Source organism: Barbus barbus (assembly GCF_936440315.1).
Source record: "Barbus barbus genome assembly, chromosome: 19".
Taxonomy (NCBI): Eukaryota; Metazoa; Chordata; class Actinopteri; order Cypriniformes; family Cyprinidae; genus Barbus; species Barbus barbus.
The window spans coordinates 624,501-643,302 of record NC_136747.1 but is presented as its reverse complement, the minus strand read 5'-3'; the positions used below and the strand labels follow the sequence as shown (position 1 = coordinate 643,302).

Below are 18,802 nucleotides of genomic sequence, written 5' to 3'. Positions count from 1 at the left end.
CCTCTGAATTCCACAGTAGGGAAAAAATACTATGGAAGTCAATAGGGATCAACAACCGTTTGATTACTAGCATTCTTCAGAATACCTTCTTTTATGTTCAAGATAAGAAACTCAGTGTGGGCCGACCCGAAATTACCAAAGGTGGCAGTTCGAAGTGAGCCTTCAGAATATTTACAATCTGTCCAAACGCTTTATCTTTAGGCTTACCAAATTCTGCAACAATCCATATGTTGCTGCTCCCATCTCACTAAGAAAAGTTGTCACTTGTTTTGTATCACATTTACATTTATTCATTTAGCTGACGCTTTTATCCAAAGCGACTTACAATTGCTATATATGTCAGAGGTCGCACGCCTCTGGAGCAACTAGGGGTTAAGTGTCTTGCTCAGGGACACATTGGTGTCTCACAGTGGATTCGAACCCGGGTCTCTCACACCAAAGGCATGTGTCTTATCCACTGCGCCATCACCACCATCATCCACATCATCGGCCTTGATATCCACTTGCTCAGTATACACTGACCATGATTCTTTTTCAGTCTTATACTCATCCAATCTTCCAGCCTGCATTAAACTTTTTATTAGACTGCACACAGCAAGAGTGGCTTATAAACAACTCTGTGAATGTCCTTGAGTGGCCCAGCCACAGCCTGGGCTTGAACCCAATCAAATATTTCTAGAGAAACCTGAAAATGTGCGTCTGCCCCCATCCAACCTAACAGAGCTTAAGAGGTGAACAGGCGAGGAGAAGAAAAGCAAAGCAGATAATTGCCAGATGATGATGTTTAAAGCTTGTCGCATCACACCCCAAAAGTTTTGAGGCTGTAATTGGTACCAAAGGTGCTTCAACAAAGTATTGAGCAAAGGCTGTGAATACTTCTTTCACATTATCATTGTTTTTTTTTTTAGAATTTTGAGGAAAATAATAAATTGAATCCATTTTGGAATAAGGCTGTAACATAAAATGTGGAAAAAGTGAAGTGATGGGCATACTTTCTGGATGCACTGTATATATCAAATAATAGAAAATGTATATGGATTCAGTAAGCTTTCTCTTGGCAAGCTCTGATTTCTGAGAAGGTTATGCCACTCATTTCCCTCATAGAGTTATTCACTTAACACACTCATTATTGTGTAGTAGTTTTACAGGTGATTGTATAAAGTTCTGCTATCCTCTAGTTCACCTGTTATCAGCAAACCAGAGAGTGTCTGCTGAATGTGTCTTCTATTATTCGGTAGAATTCATTATTCTTTTTGAAGTCATTTTCCAAGCCTTTTCCAATAAGGTTTTCGGTTTCAGACGCATCTCTACTTCTGAACGTTTATCCTTCTTTAACATCTTAGTGAGCTCTTCTCGCCACTGTTGCTAAGTGCAGCATTTATATGGCCACTCTTGGTAAAGCTGCTCTAGAAGAATATATATGTGAAGTTTTGTTCCAATAAACTGAATAAATCAAACAGTGACTTTAAGAGCTCTACTGCAGGTCTGAAGACAAGGACAAGTGTCAGAGACTGTATTAGGATGAGCAAGCTGTAAATAATGAACACTTGTACAACAGCATAATAGTTCTCAGTCATGTGGTTTATTGAGCTGAAATCAGAGGAGCTGACAGATGTGTAATGTATTCAGTCTGAGCCGTTTGCTTTGTGGAACGCGGTGCTTCATCTCTAGAAGTCAGTGTAATGCAGAAGCCTAGAGACAAACAACAATACACACGATTATACAACACCTGGATAACACTAGCATCAGTGTAAAAGGTCATTCATTCAATAAACTGAACAGTGTCTGGGGTGCTTGAGAGCAGTGGTTAATGACACTACAATGGATTTAAATGCAATAGTACAATACACTCCAATAGTCTTTCTCTTTCCTAAAAGGTATGAGCCTAATTACATTACATTTAAAGAGACCTATGAATGCCTTTTAAAAAAGACTAAAAGTTCATTAAATGTTCTAAATGCTAAACCTGTGAATCATAAATTAACATTGCACATGTAGCAAAAACAGATGGAAACGAATGTAATTAGCATGACAGCTACATATCGGTGTGGTTTGTTCTCACCTGAAGAGCAGCGCATGGCCTTTATTATTGGCCACAGAGTAGAAACCGCTCCGCGGGGAGAAATCCACACAACGGGTTTGAAATATAGTCTTCTTTTGGAATTGTGGAAAATTGGAGAACACTGTGAAACTTGGAAGATGGACCTTAAAAGGAAAAAAATTAATCAAGTTATCTAAATTCTTCTGCAACTAAAAATCCCAACTACCCAATTTTTGTGTATTATTTTAACTAAAAACAAGCCAGATTACAGCAAGAACTGCATCTGAAATCCAATTCTGCAGCTTATGAACACAGAAAACGTGCACTCTTTCAGTCATCTACAATTCATTACAACATGAAGTGTATCTATGTATACATGTACACACTGCTGAGCAATTTATTAGGATCAGCTGTACAGATACTTGTGCAATTATCAGATCTGCCAATCATGCTTCAGCAGTGCTTATGCAGACATGGGTCTGGAGCTTCGTTCTTGTGATCTCAGCAATGTTGAGCGCTGCTCATAATTTGCACAAACAGCATGAATCCATGCACTCATGTCAGGAGTCCAGACTGCTGCTGGTGTAATGGTGAGAGCAATGCTTTAAGGCTGTTCAAACCTATCAATCATCTCTGGAACGCCACAGTACCGTTTCTGAACATCTGCATCCATTAACGGACACGGCATGTATATTCGTTTGAATTTGATAATCAGAAACACTATGAATCTGAATAATCCTATTCATGAACTTGAAAATTTAAGCTGTTTTAAAGGCACAGAACAAGTAGTGTTCCTAAAAAAAGAGCACAGTGTCTACACTATTTACTCAGTCATGCATTATTATTCACGCAGTGCTCATGAGAAACACTTTCATATCAGTTTCTCCAGGCATGTTTTCTCTTCAATTTACAAAATGTAGTATTTAATTTAAGCATTATTAAAAAACTATGAAATATAATCCAAATGACATGATATACAAATGGCACATGCTGATTTGTTTTCATATGTACACAGCTGGTTTCGAGTTCCTCTCGTGTGACGCACCAGTCGGTTGGCCTCGTCGTCCGCTCTGGACCCGATGGCCAGGATCTCGGAGGTGCTGTTGAAGCACAGGGAGCTCGCCGCTGTCACCAGGTTCATGACGGCCTTCAGAGGTCTAGGCTCCAGCTTCTGCAGGCAGTCCTGCTGCGAGTAGATGTTCACCACGCCGCTCTGAGACCTGCAGACGAGCAGCACAACACCGTCACAACTGCGCATCACACCTAACAACTAACACACAACCGTCCGGACCAAAGCTCTGGCAGGAGCAAAACATTACTCCAGGGAGTAACAGTTCTTCATCATCAAACTCTGGAACAATCTACCTGACACTGTTCTGGAGGCAGACACACTCTGTCAGTTTAAATCTAGATTAAAGACACATTTCTTTAACCTGGCTTACACATAACACACTAATACACTTCTATTGTTCAAATCCATTAAAGGATTGTTTGGCTGCATTAATTAGATCAACCGGAACCGGGAACACTCCCCATAACACATGATGTACTCGTTACATCGTAATAAGAATGGCATCTACGCTAATATTTGTCTGTTTCTTTCTTATTCTGTTTCTCAGTCCGTGTCCGGATCAGATGGTGGATCGGCGTCGGGAGATTATGTGTCCCTGATCGTTGGCGGAGGCCGGACACCTGAATGAGCCCCGGGGACATATCCCCAGTGAAGACCTCGACTTAAATACAATAAAAATAAAAGAAAACTAAAAATATAATAAAATACTTAACTACACAATACTATTATTGTTAGAAAATGGCAACAATATAAAATAAATACATTTATACATTTAAAATTTTAATTAAAACATAATATACAAATATGAAAAATTCATAAATACATTTAAAATAAATAGTATAATATAAAAAAATAAAATACACACACACACACACACACGTATCAGTTATATCCTTTACTTCTGCATTCTGAATCCTGAGAGCAAGAGTCTGGTGATGTCTATGGGTCACAGACTCACTGCTGTGATTGTGTGCAAGGGATCTGCAACTAAATAATAGCTTTTAATCTTATATATCTGCCTTATGTTCAACTGTCCCAATACTTATGCTCACATCAATGAGTGGGATGAACTCTAAAAGTGCTGTTCTGTTTATTTGGTAAAACATGTATGTGTTGAAACGGCTAATAATATTAATAAAAATAATAATATTATTTATATATATATATATATATATATATATAGAAACAGAAATAAACAAATATGTATTATAAAGATAAAAATGCATTAAACTATACATTACAATTATAGCAAATTAATAAATCACAAATGAAAAACTTAAAAATGAATAAAACACAAATATAACAAATACATTAATTTATAATTAAAATGCCCCATCGGGACAAGACCACAGGAATCAGATAAGCCCTCTACACAATCTGACATGGCTGGGGAGAACTGGCCCCTCGACTGAGCCTGGTTTCTCCCAAGGTTTTTTTCTCCATTCTGTCTCAGAGAGAGTTTTGGTTCCTTGCTGCTGTCGCCTCTGGCTTGCTCAGTTTGGGACACTTGATTTCTAGTGATTATCGTCAATTTGATTTCACAGATACTATTTAAACTAAACTGAGCTAGATGATGACATCTCTGAATTCAATAATGAAATGCCTTTAACTGAAAATTGAGTGTTTAATCTTATTATTATACATTACTGACACTCTATCCTCCAATTTGATACTGTTAAGTGCTTTGACACAATCTGTATTGTTAAGAGCGCTATATAAATAAAGGTGACTTGACGATCACAGATGTTAATAATCTACAGTTGAAATTAGTGTTTTTTGCGGGTTATTTTGCAGATACATATTTTTAAACAACAGTTATTTTGTTCTTTAGTAGTAAAGTTATTTAAAGTGCCCCTATTATGGATTTTTGAAAATGAGCTTTCATGCAGTGTTTAAGTGAATGAAAACCTCCTGCAAACTTTTGAATCTGAAAGTGCTCCGTGTATAAAGTTATTGTCTCTCAAAAGAAAGAGTCGACTCTGAATCATTGAAACGAGTCGTTTTTAAAACCAATCCCAAGCTGTTTTAGGTTGACGTCAACATGAAAATGCAAATTCATTCTTTGCCACTAGGTGCCGCTTTTGGAGCGTTAAAAGCTCACAAACACTGCTTTACATGAAATCAATCACCGCAGAGGAGGGGTTTGGGAAAATTCATCGTTAGGACAATTTTGATTAACTTTCTTGATCCACTTCAAATGTTGACTACCGTATACAAGATAATCGCACAACAACTTCAGATTCATCAATTCAACTCAAAAATGATTCATGGGTGATTTTTCTAGCTCTATTTCAGAAAGCATGTGCAGGATTCATGTTACCTTTATAAAACTCAAGCCTATGACCAACACAGACAAATCATACACATTCTGAATTTTGACCACATTAGATGTAATTGTCATTATATTCTAACAAACACAGTATGTAACAACCAGAAACACACTGTATTTGAAGTCATATTTATGGGCTGCTTTCACTGAGTTCATGCAGCATTTTCGCAACGGACACAGACACATACAGATTGACAAAAAGCATCAACAGAACCAGATATTTCTTCAATGACTTCATCTTCATTATCCTGTTTGTTCTGAATCAGATCCAAAATCGCTAGTAATACTTGAGTAAGAGTAAAGAAGAGTCCAATGAGAAGTAACTCAGGTCATTATTAACACCGTTTCCTCTACTTCAGTATTTACTACAGCAAGTAGGGCTGTGTATTGCAAGAATCTGACGATACGGATCACGATACAGGGGTTATGATACGATATATTGCGATACTGTAAGCAAGGCGATATATTGGGATATTTCTTATTTTAGAAACAGGATATATTTTTAGGAAAGCTGTCATTAAGAACACGCCACCATATGCAAACCTTAGCAATAAATAAATAAATAAAAATAGTTTAACCAGAACACACTGGGATCTGCATTTGCAATAATCAGTCCCTGTAACATTCACAGGGTTCCCACTCTTTCATGAACACCAGATTCAAGGACTTTTTAAGCACCATTTATTTTATATCAAGCACCTATCAAATTCACACGCCAGCGAATGTAGTGTCATGAAAGACCTTACAGTACTAAGCATTTTACTTACACTTAACATTTACATTAAAAATTTCAGAGTAATAATGTTTTGAATGTGTAGGTTTCATAAATTAAGACCGTTTTGAGTAGTCATGTTCAAAGAATTTAATGAAATCCATTGAAGTTAATACTGGTAATATTCAAATACAATTTCTAAAATATTTTTAGAAAAACAGCAAACTACAAAAAACAAAACTGTTTTTTGCTGTAGTTCTTGTACAAGATTTAAATTTGAAAGAATTTCACAATTTTTAAATTAATAAAAAGTGGTTAAATGTTGTAATAACACTGTAAACCTGTTAACATTAAAAATTAGCATGTTCTCTCAATAGAGACATTACTCATTAATAAACAACTCAAGTCAAAATTATTTTGTAAATCCCATTTTTTTCATCTTTGACCTAGAGGAATGCAGCTGCTCAAAATTTCTATTTTTTTTTTTAATATGTCATGAACATTTTAAACATTGTACATGTGCAAATAAATATAAAGAATATAAATAAAAAATAGGACTTTCTATTTGCTTTTAAACTGTAAACGCATTCCACTAAGCTGTTTTTCTTATTTTCAAGTTCTACATTTTCTCCTTAGCTCCACGTCGCAGTATGTTTTGGGAGTTCATTTTTAGTCCATCTCATATCCTGAAAAGTCTGTCTGGCAGAGATTGACTTAAAATGAGCTCCTAAAACTTACTGCTATTGTGGAAGATCAATTCTTCAAACAGTGGTACAAGAGGATGTGGTGCTGGTCCTTCAAGACTCACTCTCAACCAGTGTTCATTTCGTTGACCAATACTTTATCATAATTTTCATCAACGACATTTTTTTCACTGACGACAACGAGACGATAATGAACAAAAACTCTTTTTGAATGACAAAAATTATTACAAATCTATCTATCTAATCTAAAATGTTAGGGAGGGACAATTTGGGAAGAGATTCATTCAGAACGAATCTGCTGCATAGAAGGTTAGATGCAAACATATGAACCGGCGGGACATAAGCTAAAATACACTTGCTGCACGGCGCATAAAACATTAAAAAAGTCAATATGTGGGAGTAAGAGGAGAGCAGACATATGCATAAATCTGACGACGCAAGAGAGAACTCAATTCGGTCCTGTTTTCTGAGCGCAGACACTGAAGCATACACACACAGAAAGTGCATCACACAGCACGTGAGTACTCTTTCACGTCGCATGAACGGAGAAATACACACAAAATGATGTCGAAATGTCCGTTTTGACGAGTATTCACGTAAACACAGCTGTGAACGTAAACCGTAGGGAGAACATGTATCAGTAGGCCTACACTGCATCCGTCACCGTGCATTTGGTTTTAAAGGGATAGCAGCCTAATTTAGTTGCTATTGTCTGAGTCATTGATGTTAATCAAGCAACAAAAGAAAGACATACAATTACTCACTGCTCTTGACTGAAAAACTTTAGTAGCCCAAAAGATTAATCTAAATTTATTTATAGAAATAAATATGTCTGCTTGAAAGAATGATAAACAAGTTGCTATAAAGAATGCATAATTAGCCTATATATAACCATTGGTATTTCATTAAAAAGAAGACCATATTCCTGTTCTTTATGAGAAGTGGTTTTATTTAATTTTATCAAAGGCATGTTGTGTGTCACCGCAGTTAAATTGCAGTCTATCATGATAAAAAACAATATCAAACCTATATAATGAGTTTGGAAATTTTAGAGAAATGCTTAATAAATGCACTGCAACTAAACCCATTAGATTTTAGCCGACTAAATTTACTGTAGATTTAGTCGACTAAAAATCTTATGATATTTAGTGAACTAAAACGAGACTAAAACTAAAAACAACTCAGATGAGTAAAATATGACTAAAACTATATGGCATTTTAGTCATGACTAAAACTAAATCAAAATTTGCTGTCAAAATTAACACTGCTCTCAACTTATCCGTCTATAAAGCCTATAAAAATTAGTCTTCATGTATTTAACAACACTTCTGCATGTTATTCTCATTAAGTGAGGGTCATTTTTTAGGATTTTTTACACAAGCAAAGTTTCTGAAAACCTGACATCTTATAATTCTGGAGACTCCAGGAAGGTTGCCGTTCTGGAAAATGGTGGCGCTGGAGACTAAATGTTTGATGGTTTACACCTAATTCTTCACATTAATTCTGAATTATTTTGCAGTTACCGTGTGTCTTATCTTCTCCACCTGTTTTTGTCTAACCCCGCTGTAACCAATGAGCATTTCGCTGACCAATGGTCATGTCTTAACTTTACAGTTTCTGTATTGCATTAGTTTTGAATATTTCTCATTGGGGATTTAATAATTTTTGACTTTTCAGTTAAATCTCTTTTTTGGCTCATTTTATCCGTAAAAGAAAATGTGCCTAATAATTCTGCACACATGAATATAAGGAGTTTTTCACTTCCAGCCTTCATGGACAATTATATATCACTTATAAATGATTAATTACAAAATTAATAGTAGTTATTAAGATTGATGTGGTTTGGAATTGGTCAAATGTTCTTGGAAATAAATATGATCAGAATATCAACGTGTCTAATTCACGCACTGTAAAGATGTGCTCACTTTACACAGAGTGTGCGTGATCGTGTAATCGAAAGTGAAAGTGAACTGCGAGCGCTCATTCAAATGTGATTTCACTTATTAATAGCGCGAAAATGATATACGATATTAGACTGTTTGCGAGAGCGGGACACACACGTTGCGGGAGCGGGCGGTAATGGCCAGACACTCAGCGCGAGCGGCTCAAGAAAACTCTAGGCTGCACATCAACACACGCTAAGTTTTTTTCGCACTACCCCATCTCCACCCCAATTATTTGTGCCGTTTTGTTCTGTGGCAGCACATATAGGACAATTTTGAAATAGCGCCATAAACTAAATTTATTTTAAATTTAATTCAAGCACTTTCAAGGACCTATGTTTGTTTTCAAGTACTTTCCAGGCCTTGAATCCATATGTCTGAAATTCAAGTACTTTCAAGAAGAGTGGGAACCCTGCATTCAACATTATTGAAGCACTTTGTGTCAAGGGGGAAAAATTAAAGTGCTTGCAGGATTCTTTAGTTAAATGTATAAAAATGTTTTTTTTAAAAAGACCATATATATTTTTAGACCCTGCTTTAAAGGTTCACAGTTTAAGTTTACAATTGTAATATACAATGTCATAACATTTGATCTGAACAAAAAAAATGACATCTACTTAATATCAATGAAAAATAAAGTGCTTGCTGGATTCCTGAAGAAAACAATTGTAAAACAATAAAATAAATACAGATGTTGCACATTCTCAGAACCTTTCACAGGTTTTTTCAGTTTGTATTTATGTTCTGCGTGGAATCGCCGAGACCTTACCGCCCGCCGCACCTCGCGCGAAGGCTCTTCAAGCGGCAAGCGGCGGGACCTAGTTGGCACCCCCGCCGCGGTCCCAGAGCGGACGTTACCACAAAAGCCCAGGATATGACACTTGAGTTGGGATATGAACTCGAAACGAAACAACTGCCATGAATCCTGTATGATTTATATTTTTTAAATATCGATATTCCGTTTTTGAGAATCGATACAGTATCACCAAACAAAATATCGCGATACTCGCGTGTATCAATATTTTCTTACACCTCTAACAGTAAGTATTTGCACTTTCACCTGAGTAGGCTACAGGCTTTGGTGACTTAATGCCGATGTTTAGTGCTGATATCAGCTTCTGTGTTTAGTAAGAGACAGACGAACGGTGTTCTGACGTTACTCACCCACAGGCTAGATACAGGCCATCCCTGGACAGAGCAAGAGAAGTTCCTCTGACACAGCCGTCATCCACAAACTTCTTCAGACACTTACTGCTCTGCACGTCCCAGATGAACACCTCACCTTCCTCTGAGACACACACACACGGGAATCAGTGTTTATCACACACAGTGGGGATTCAGAGGGTCACAGTGACTGAATAAAGCAAAAGTCCCTGTAGTCTTTATTACACAGCTCGAGAGCGGCCTCTAGAGGCGGAGATCATCAACAGCACGTGATTCAGTGCGCTGAACAGAGCGGGCCACTTCAGAGGCACATTTAAAATACATCGACAACAAACTATAGTGCTATAGTATACTGTAGAGCATGTTTTCGTATCATTACTTAGTAATTAATTTGTTGACTAGACATTCATTAATTTGCTTTAGAGAGATGGAGAGAGAGCGCAGCAGGATGTTTGCCATCAACACGACGAGACGTGTACATTAGCACCTCAAGCGGATAAAACAATGTGGCCAAAACACACGCAAGGCTGTCCTAAATGTTTAATGTCACCATTGTTGCCATCTATTTGCATTCATTTATATCCATCTGGTCATATTAATGCATTTGTTAGTCAGTGAAGTTGCATGCATTTTTTCAAAAATGCTTTAGAAAACGAGTCGGGGCCGAATACCAAAACAAACTTGTAGCCAATCAGCAGTAAGGGGCGTGTCTACTAATGATATGGAGGAGAGAATGCTCATCAGTGCACACGACGGACATTAGCATTAGCGGAGCGACGACAGAATGAGAGAGATGGCGGATAAAAAAAACGAGGAAAACGTCTGTGGAACAAAAGAAGGCTTGTCTACACCGGACGCGACAAAGCAACCACTGAAAATCATCTGACGTGTCAATACATCATAAATAGAACACAGCAGCAGTTTACTACAGTTTACAGCAGTTTACTGAAGGAGCAGGAAGGCCTGTGATTGGACGCCGAGGTTGCTTTGTTTCTTCTCGATAGGTAACATTGGTTTTGCTTTGTTTCACAGAACTAATCGTTGCCTGGGTTGCGTACGTATGTGTGGGGCGGAGCTATCAAAATAGGGGCGAGACCCTTTTGGGGTAGAGGTGTTTGTTTCGGTGATTTCAAATATCAGCATTGGCTACCAGAAATCCCTTACCCCCCCTTTAATGCTAATGACGTGAGAAAGCAAACTGACGTTCATTTAGCCGACAGAAACACTGCCGTGACACAGAGCACCATTCACACAGCTTTACATTAACAATGATTTGGGACAGATATAATCGACAGAGACTTCATCCTGGGCTGAAAGATTGTGTATTGTACATTTTTCAGGGAAACATTGGTCTTTCTGTGGCTCTAATAAAATATGCTTCATTTATAGAGCTATAATATAGATAACACTTTCTCCTTCTGTTTGCTTTAAACACCAAACTTCAAACTCTTCAAACTGGCATGATCATTCTTATAAAGGAAACGTTTGCCCATTTGGCCACTTTTCAGACCGCCGCTTGAATTGATTCTTTAATGATTAATATATAATTCATGTTATTTTTATTCATTTACAAAGTATGTTTCAGTGCTTTTTTAGTAGAGCACTAAACTATTGTATTACTAGTTTCTGTTCAGTATCTATTTAAAAATGAGAAATCGGGTTCTCAAATTCCTGTCTAAGTGACCTAGGAATCAAGGCAGCATGTGAGAGAAGCAGATTTCACAGGATTTCCCGGTCACTCTTGGTTCAGCTCAGTTTGTAGTGAATTTACACAGATTGATTACACACACTCTCAATGATCGGGTTCAAAGCTCACAGCGCCGCTGCTACAGTACTAAACCTGCACAGCGTTCTTGAGCTAATCATTTATTAGATGCACGTCAGACTTTTACTGTAGGCATAATAAGCGGCGTTTGTGTGGACTTACGGGAGTTGGCGTAGATCTTGCTGCTGTCTGTGGTGAACGCTGCAGCACACACACTCCCGTTCATCTTCATGCTCCGGATCACCTCTCTGGTCTGGAAGAGACACACTTCATTCTCACAGCAGAGCACTAACAAGCGCTTGCTGATTACAGAGACTGCACATGAAGAGCAGGGCCACACACTCGTGGATAGTATCGTGTATCGATTGAGATATCACCTGTGGCTGATGCCTTCCACGATTATTATTATCAGGCTACTATCTAATTATTATTAGGGCTTATTTGTTCCATCATATTTCTTTTTCTGCATTTTTACAGTTTTACATTTTTACAGTGCTCGAATTCTCTCATCATAAACTATAAAGTGCAGATGTGCGTGCGATGTTAGAGATGTATTCATCAGACGGTGTAGACAGCTTCACTGATTATAGCGGGAGTGTTTTTAAAGAGCATAAACTGGCTCTAGACTGAAGTCTGTGATGATGTTCTTTGCTCGTTTTCTGTAGCTGCTTTTTGAAAACCTCAGGAAATGTAAGTGTTATGATTAGTAACTTACAATGTTTCTTTTTGAATTGTGTTAAATTTAAATTCAGTAATATTAAAAACATAATGCTGCTTTTAGCCTTACGCTGGAGTTGGTTCACTTCCCGGCAATGAAACGAAGTCAATTAAATTAGCACGATAATATCATGTATCGGTGATCTCACAGGCTGATGAAAGGACGATATGAAAATTGAACATATCGCACATTAAATATATTTTAATTTGTTTCGAAGACAAACAAACGTCTTGAGGGTGATTGGACTAAGTCTTTAACACCAGATAAATGACACTTAAGAGTGAAAACAGCACTATTCTGAGTGACTACAGATATATCACGAGCAGATGTAATGTGATCGCTGTGCTGCACCTTTGTGGTCACGAGATGGAGATATCCTGAGGATCCCGAGAGGAGAATATACTTTCCATCCGGAGAAACCTGGAAGTCTGACACCCTCTGCTCATTCAGACCTAACAGAAACATCCACACACACAAAACATTACATTCTAGCACAAGTTATGTAAATGAGCTTTATCACTTCAGTCAACATACTGTATAATCCGTCATTCAACAGAAAGAAAAAGCTCTTCTGAGTCTGCAGATCTCACCTCGCACACTAGTCACCGGGAGAACTCTGCCCTCCATCATGTCATAGATGTAGAAGAGTTTGTTCCTCAGTCCAGTGGCCACTATATGCTCCCCATCAGCGCTAAACGAAGCCTTGCTCACTGGAAAATTCTCCAGATGGATGGTCTGGATCTTTGGGTTGCTCTTGCCATCCACCTGTTGAAGAAGCAGCAACTTCAAGGTTATTTTATGTTATGAATATTTTATATTCACATCAAGCACAGTCTGACTCACATTGACTACTTTGTTGTTCATTTCGTTCTGACGTTCATTTGCAGTATGTTTGTCTCCTCATCTGTAACTGACCCGGAGAATTTAGATACTGCCTCAGCACTATATACACATTTAATATTTAGAATAAAAGCATACGCATCTGAATGACAGCGTGTTTCATGAATCAGTAAGGCCTAGTTGTCAGTAATTCACCCTTTAGTGTGCTGCACGATACGACTCATGAGCTGAGCAAGTGTTTGTTCAGTACAACTCGAGGCTAAATAATAAAAGATGATTTTCAGACACGATGACCCCTTTAAGTCACCACTAATGAGAGCTGGCACAGACACACATGATTATAATACATCAACAATCATGGGAACTTCAGACCTATATTGTCCGTGAGTAAAGCACACTGGTGATAAACGGTGTCTGTGACAGATCGCTGATGTGAAGAGACATACTAAAAGCAATCCTTTAGTACTTCTTGAGATAAACTTAAGATCACCGAAGTGTACTCAACTGTGCTTTTTTGGGACACCATGAATATGAACTAAAATGCACTTTTAACACTATTTCTGTATTTAAAAAATGTATTTAGTTACCACGTGTAGTACACTTGAACCCAACACTAGTGTACTCAAGTGTACTACAAGTGGTGACTAAATACATTTTTTAAATACAGAGACAATAATGTGTTAAAAGCACATTTTAGTTCATATACATGGTGTCCCAAATAGCACAGTTGAGTACATGACAGCGTCTGATTCCAGTCCTCTCTCATATAACACACTGCGTAGGGATCAGTGATGGAGTGAATGCTGTGAGACGCAGCCTCGGTCGAATCCCTGAAGGTGAGCGGCTGGACTGTGAGGATATGAGCGGTGCTTCACCTGAAAGAGTGATACGGAGTGATCCAGGCCTGCGGTCATCACGATCTGAGCAGACGGGTGAAACTGCACTGAGGTCAGCTGATCCCCTCCGGGACACTCACTGTTCGCATTCACACACTTCTTCATCTGCCAGCCAAACATCACACAATTAGTACTGATATTATTAATATTATTAAGTAGCACATTTCTCTTTTATGCCAAAAATCACTAGGATAAAGTAAAAATCACGTTCCATGAAAATATTTTGTAAATATATAAAAACTTCATTTTTGATTAGTAATATGCATTGCTAAGAACTTCATTTGAACAACTTTAAAGGAGATTTTCTCAATATTTAGATTTTTTTGCTCCCTCAGATTCCAGATTTTCTAATAGTTGTATCTCAGACAAATATTGTCCGATCATAACAAACCATACATCAATGGAAAGATTAATTATTCAGCTTTCAGGTATGTAAACAATACATTTATTCAGTATTTCATGTATAAATTTCCATTTAGAAAAAAAAAATTGACCCTTATGACTGGTTTTGTGGTCCAGGGTCACAAATTCTATATTTTTATAATCTGTTGCTCTCACACTTGGAACAATAAAAGCATGTTTTCTGTGTCTACAGCGGTCACATGTTGAGCAGCAGACCTTAATAATTCCCTTGGGCAGGCTGTCGGACGAGCCGATGAAGTTACCCGTCCTTCGCAACAGATCTTCACCATCATCCTCATCTTCACTGTCAGGCTCTGCTGGGAAGAAGCGTATAAACAGTAATGATGGCCTGCTGGTTCACAACAGGGAATGAACATCTTACAGAGGCATGCTAACACGTCCCGGTGCGTCCTCTGGTTGCTGAGTTTAGTAATATATTGGACTCGTTTGGTTTTTCTCAGCATATAAATCAAGCAACCCATATCCTTGGTCACACACTTGACCTTATTATGTCATATGGTTCCTCTGTAGTTGATGTTTTCATTGATGATGCTTCCTTCTCCGATCATAAACCCATTGTTTTTAAGGTCCCTGTTGTGAGCTCTGCTACTGTGAATAAGCCTGTTGGTTCTTATTCTCGTTTTATAAACTCACTGACTGTTTCTCAGTTCAGTGAACATTATCTAGCTAATGCTGTTGAAGAATCTATCTTGCATTCTGTAAAGACGTCCTACGGTCCTAACGATTTGATTTCTCTCTTTTACACAGATTGCACTAATATTTTAGATTCGATTGCTCCTTTTAAATTGAAACAACCTAAGATAAAATCGTATTACTGGTTGGATGGCAACGCTCGCTCTCTTAGACAGGCGTGCCGTAAAGCAGAGAGGAGATGGAAGCATGATCGGCTGACTGTGTCATTTCCAAACTGAAATCGTTTTTGTCTTTTCAAGATTTGGAGAAGGTTATTGATGCTTTTATTACCTCACGCCTAGATTACTGTAATTCTCTGTACTCAGGTCTTCCTCAGTCATCGCTTTCACGTCTCCAGTTGGTACAAAATGCAGCTGCAAGGCTGCTGACTGGGGTAAAGAAATATGACCACGTCACTCCAATTTTAGCTTCACTACACTGGCTTCCTGTCCATTTTAGAGTTCAGTTTAAGATTCTGCTGTTTGTCTTCAAAGCTCTTAACAATCAAGCTCCGTCTTATCTTAAAGTTGTTCTTATCCCTTTGTCAACTACCAGACATTTAAGATCCACTGACAGGGCTCTTTTATCTGTCCCTCGCTCCCTTTTGAAAACCAAGGGTGCCGTTTCAGTCAATGCCCCTCGTCTAGGGAACCAGTTGCCTCTAGAATGCCGCCTTGCACCTTCCATTACCAGTTTTAAATCAAGATTGAAAACATATCTTTTTTCCTTAGCATTTTAATTTCAATTTTATTGGTTGTCTTGTTTGCTTCTTTTTTGTTTTCTTTTCTCATTTTAATTTAAGTTACATTGTTAAGCACTTTGGATAGCTTTGCTATGTTTACATGTGCTATATAAATAATTTACATACTTTAACCATTAACAGACAGCATAAAAGACTTCCTGCATCTTAAATGAACAAAGACATCCCTCAACAAACAAACTAGCTCATGCATTAATTACCTTTCTTCTGGCTCTTCTTGTCTGTGGCTTCTGCCCAGCTGGGTGTGCCGCCCATGGCTTTCTGAAACCTGCCAAACAAACCAGAAGCACTCGGATCACAAGTGTGCTTTTGTTTGTTCGAACAAATCACTTTATTTCACTGTAACTTACTGTTCCTTTAGACGCTGCTGTAGCCTCTGTTTTGTCATTTTACTCTCTGCTTCACTCTTTTTAAAGTCTCTTCGAAACCGATGCGTCATGTCAATCCTTAAAAAACAAAACAAATCAAATAAGTGACAAGCATACTGGCAGGAAGGTTGTGAGGTTATCAGGAGCGGTGCTGTCGTGTGCCTCACTCTTCGTCCTGCTCATCCTCCTCATCCTCCCACGCTGCGCTCCGGACCGCCGGCTGCGTCCCACTCTCCTCCGAGCACACGCTGCCTGCGTCATCCTCCTCCAGAAACACACTGCTGTCCTGCTCAAACACATGCACACGCTTCAGAACGCTGCGGAGCGATGAACAGAGCACTCACTAGGGTTATCACAGCTTTAGTTCAGGTACACGCGATCAGCTCTAACAACCACACGGCAGCAAAACACTTCATTCCATTCAGAACCTGCTCGTTCTGACTCCGTCTTATTCAGATTGGATTCATTTAAAAAAGGTTGAGAAAGTTTATAAAAATACATTTATGAATTTAATGAGGTTAGGAAAAAATTGAGTGCTGTCAAACGATTAATCGCATCCAAAATAAACGGTTTTGTTTACATAATATATGCATGTACTGTGTATTTATTATGTGTACATAAATACACACACATGCATGTATATAATTTAAGAAAAATGTTAATTTTACATATAAATATATTTATATATAATATGAATTTTATGAATTAAATATAAACATGTAAACATTTTCAACATATATACTGTGTGTAAATTTATATTCATATAGATAAATATATACAACACACAGATGTATTATGTAAACAAAAACGTTTATTTTGGATGTGATTAATTGCTTGACAGCACTAAGGAGAAATGCAATTACTTTAAGGAAATCAAATATCGCCTCATAATGGGAAGATTAATTTGTCATTGATCAGAAGGTGCTTCAGCATTAGACCCTGCAGCACAGAAGCAGTCATGAGTAGCACAGGTATATCTGTAGCAATAGACAACAATACATTGTATGGATCAAAATTATACATTTCTCTTGTATGACAAAAATCATTAGGATATTAAGATCATGTTCCATGAAGATATTTAGTAAATTTCCTACCGTAAATATATCACAACGTAATTTTTGATTATTAATATGCATTGCTAAGAACTTCATTTGAACAACTTTAAAGGAGATTTTCTCAATATTTAGATTTTTTTGCTCCCTCAGATTCCAGATTTTCAAATATTCAGCTTTCAGATGATGTATACATCTCAATAAATAAATAAAAAGACCCTTATGACTGGTTTTGTGGTCCAGGGTCACAAATATGCCCCTAGATGTTTTAAATTATGACCAGTTTGTGACTTTTCACCAATTGTGAAAAGCAAGCCTAGTGCCCTGAACTAGTTGTTTACTAGCATATTGGCTGTGTTCGTTCTTATGAAGCACATATTAATGCCTTATTCCGCAAAATCATATTTTAGATCCCTTAATCCACCTCATATCTAAAGTTAGCAACTAGCTTCCTAACTGTTAACAAGCAGCACATCAGCAGTTTACCGAGGCAGTTAACTACAGAGTGAGCAGCGGTTCTAGTGTTGAAGCACTGCTCACAGAAACAGACGAGCACGGGGTTATTTTCGACTCCCGGGGATAAGAGAAGCGAGCCGCACCGTGAGACGCTCCTCCGCGCCGAACACCAGCTCCTCCAGCAGCCGCACTGACGCGTCCTCCCCGCGGAGCGTCGCGCACAGACCCGCGTGCTGCTGCTGCTGCTGCCTGCTCTCCTCCGCCGCCGCGCTCCGCTCCGGATCCTCGCTCCACGGCCTCTTCGCCGCCTTCCTCTGCTTCCTGACGGGGGGCTCGGGCGAAGCCATTGTAAGCCGCTGCTTTATCTGAGTCCCGCAGATCTAAACTACTGCACGAGTTCCTTCCGAAACATGTGAGCGCGGCTTCTTCCTCTTCTCTGATGGCGACTGGCGAAGCGGCTCGTGGTGTGTTTGCGCCTCCTACCGAGGAGGAGTGTGAAGCGACGACGGGAAACAATCCTTGACGCTCCTTTCAGTTCATCTTCAATTATTTAGCAAATTCGTAATACTTGGCAGAACAACTTCTAAGGCAGTGTTTATTATTATTATTACTTCAAGGCCCTCTGTGCAAGACATGAGCAAATGTTTAAGACTGAGGTTTTTGTAATGTTAATTAACCAATGTTTTAGGCTAGGTAAATAAAAGCCTATATTAAAATCTGTTCATCATATAAAGAGAATGTGTCTTATTTAGAAGATTTGGATTAAACCACTCAAAGCTTGAAATAACGATTGCCTTGAAAAAATGGATGAACAACAATTTGAAATATTAAAATATCTATATGGCAGTATACAGTATGTGATAGTTTTGCCAATGATACTGAAAAGG

The 18,802-nt window shown here is 38.2% G+C and overlaps 1 protein-coding gene across 2 annotated transcripts; it reads right to left on the bottom strand.

Moving 5' to 3' along the window:
* Window positions 1-1,560: 1,560 nt before the first annotated feature.
* On the bottom strand, window positions 1,561-18,409 carry utp18 (UTP18 small subunit processome component). 2 transcript variants are annotated; one of them, XM_079441804.1, is made up of 13 exons: window positions 18,059-18,409; window positions 16,575-16,693; window positions 16,390-16,485; window positions 16,240-16,307; window positions 14,803-14,900; window positions 14,164-14,289; window positions 13,039-13,213; window positions 12,800-12,900; window positions 11,893-11,983; window positions 9,966-10,089; window positions 3,087-3,261; window positions 2,063-2,205; window positions 1,561-1,692 (listed from the first exon to the last, which is right to left on the bottom strand). In XM_079441804.1, the coding sequence occupies exons 1-13, from the start codon at window positions 18,260-18,262 to the stop codon at window positions 1,668-1,670; spliced, it is 1,545 nt and encodes a 514-aa protein (XP_079297930.1). In that variant the 5' UTR covers window positions 18,263-18,409; the 3' UTR covers window positions 1,561-1,667. The 2 variants fall into 2 exon arrangements, with proteins under 2 accessions (XP_079297930.1, XP_079297929.1); XM_079441803.1 differs by having other exon boundaries at window positions 14,803-14,903; window positions 18,059-18,356.
* Window positions 18,410-18,802: the final 393 nt, after the last annotated feature.

Excerpts from the sequence above, each read along its gene's own strand:
- utp18 (XM_079441803.1), bottom strand. The coding sequence starts at position 18,262 with ATGGCTTCGCCCGAGCCCCCCGTCAGGAAGCAGAGGAAGGCGGCGAAG. Across the intron at positions 14,290-14,802 it reads TGCCCAAGGGAATTATTAAG|ATGAAGAAGTGTGTGAATGC; the intron begins GTCTGCTGCTCA and ends TTTGGCTGGCAG. Across the intron at positions 1,693-2,062 it reads GGCCATGCGCTGCTCTTCAG|GCTTCTGCATTACACTGACT; the intron begins GTGAGAACAAAC and ends GTTTGTCTCTAG.